The following is a 763-nucleotide window of genomic DNA, read 5'->3' as shown; positions in this document are numbered from 1 at the left end:
CCACGGCCCCCGGGGCCACGCACCCGGCTGGAGGCGGCACCCGAGCTCGGTCATGTGACGCTGACCTCCAGAACGTGGTCATCCTTGCTGGGGATGACCAGGACCTGCAGGCCCGCGCTGGAGTTGAAGACCTGGCCGGGCGGCAGCGCCTGCAGCCGGGGCATGGGCAGGCCCCTGTGCTCGACGCCGGCGGCCGGGAGCGAGCCGGCCCTGCTCTTGGCACTGCTGCTGTCCGGCTGCTCGTCCACGTGCTTGTCCACGGAGAGGCTGTCGTTCTCGATCCAGCTGTCTGCAACACGCACCCAAGTGACGCGGAGCCACGCGAAACGCACCCCCAGGCCGCCCCCGCCGCCCCGCCAGGGCGCCGCCGCGTCGGGGAGCCGAGTGCTGGAGTCGTCTCCCAAGGCAGTCGGTCCCGGGAGCCCTTTTGTCAGGCTGGTGAAGGCAGTGAGGGGCCCCGGGGGCACCCCCAGGCCGCCCCCGCCGCCCCGCCGGGCGTGAGCTCCCGCGGCGCTCACCGGCGTCCAGCTGCGAGGAGTGCGCGGAGCGGTGCGGGAGGTACTTGAACAGCCGGACGTCGGGCAGCGGGAGGCGCCCCGCAAAGAGGGGCACCACCTCCATGCGGACGCTGTGCGTGGCGCGGGCGGCCAGGGGCATGGACACGACGCCGGAGCTCTTCCCGCACACCGCCCAGTTGCTGCTGTTGTCCACCACTGAAACCAAGGAGCCCGCCGCTGCGACCCTCCGGCCGGCGGTCCCCGAC

At 73.5% G+C, this 763-nt stretch overlaps 1 protein-coding gene across 1 annotated transcript in view; it reads right to left on the bottom strand.

Annotated features, from left to right (window-relative positions):
• Positions 1 to 6: 6 nt before the first annotated feature.
• The window catches only part of TRAPPC10 (trafficking protein particle complex 10), a 22,105-nt gene continuing 21,348 nt past the window's right edge, over positions 7 to 763 (bottom strand). Inside the window, exons 17-18 of the mRNA XM_012731149.1 lie at positions 519 to 742; positions 7 to 289 (exon numbers count right to left, since the gene is read on the bottom strand). Coding sequence (XP_012586603.1) covers positions 51 to 289; positions 519 to 742 — 463 coding nt within the window. The 3' untranslated portion in view covers positions 7 to 50. The remainder of the gene's footprint in view (positions 290 to 518; positions 743 to 763) is intronic.

This window comes from Condylura cristata, unplaced genomic scaffold (assembly GCF_000260355.1).
Source record: "Condylura cristata isolate star-nosed mole 26May11 unplaced genomic scaffold, ConCri1.0 scaffold00003, whole genome shotgun sequence".
Classification (NCBI taxonomy): Eukaryota; Metazoa; Chordata; class Mammalia; order Eulipotyphla; family Talpidae; genus Condylura; species Condylura cristata.
This window is presented reverse-complemented; position numbering and strand designations above follow the sequence as displayed.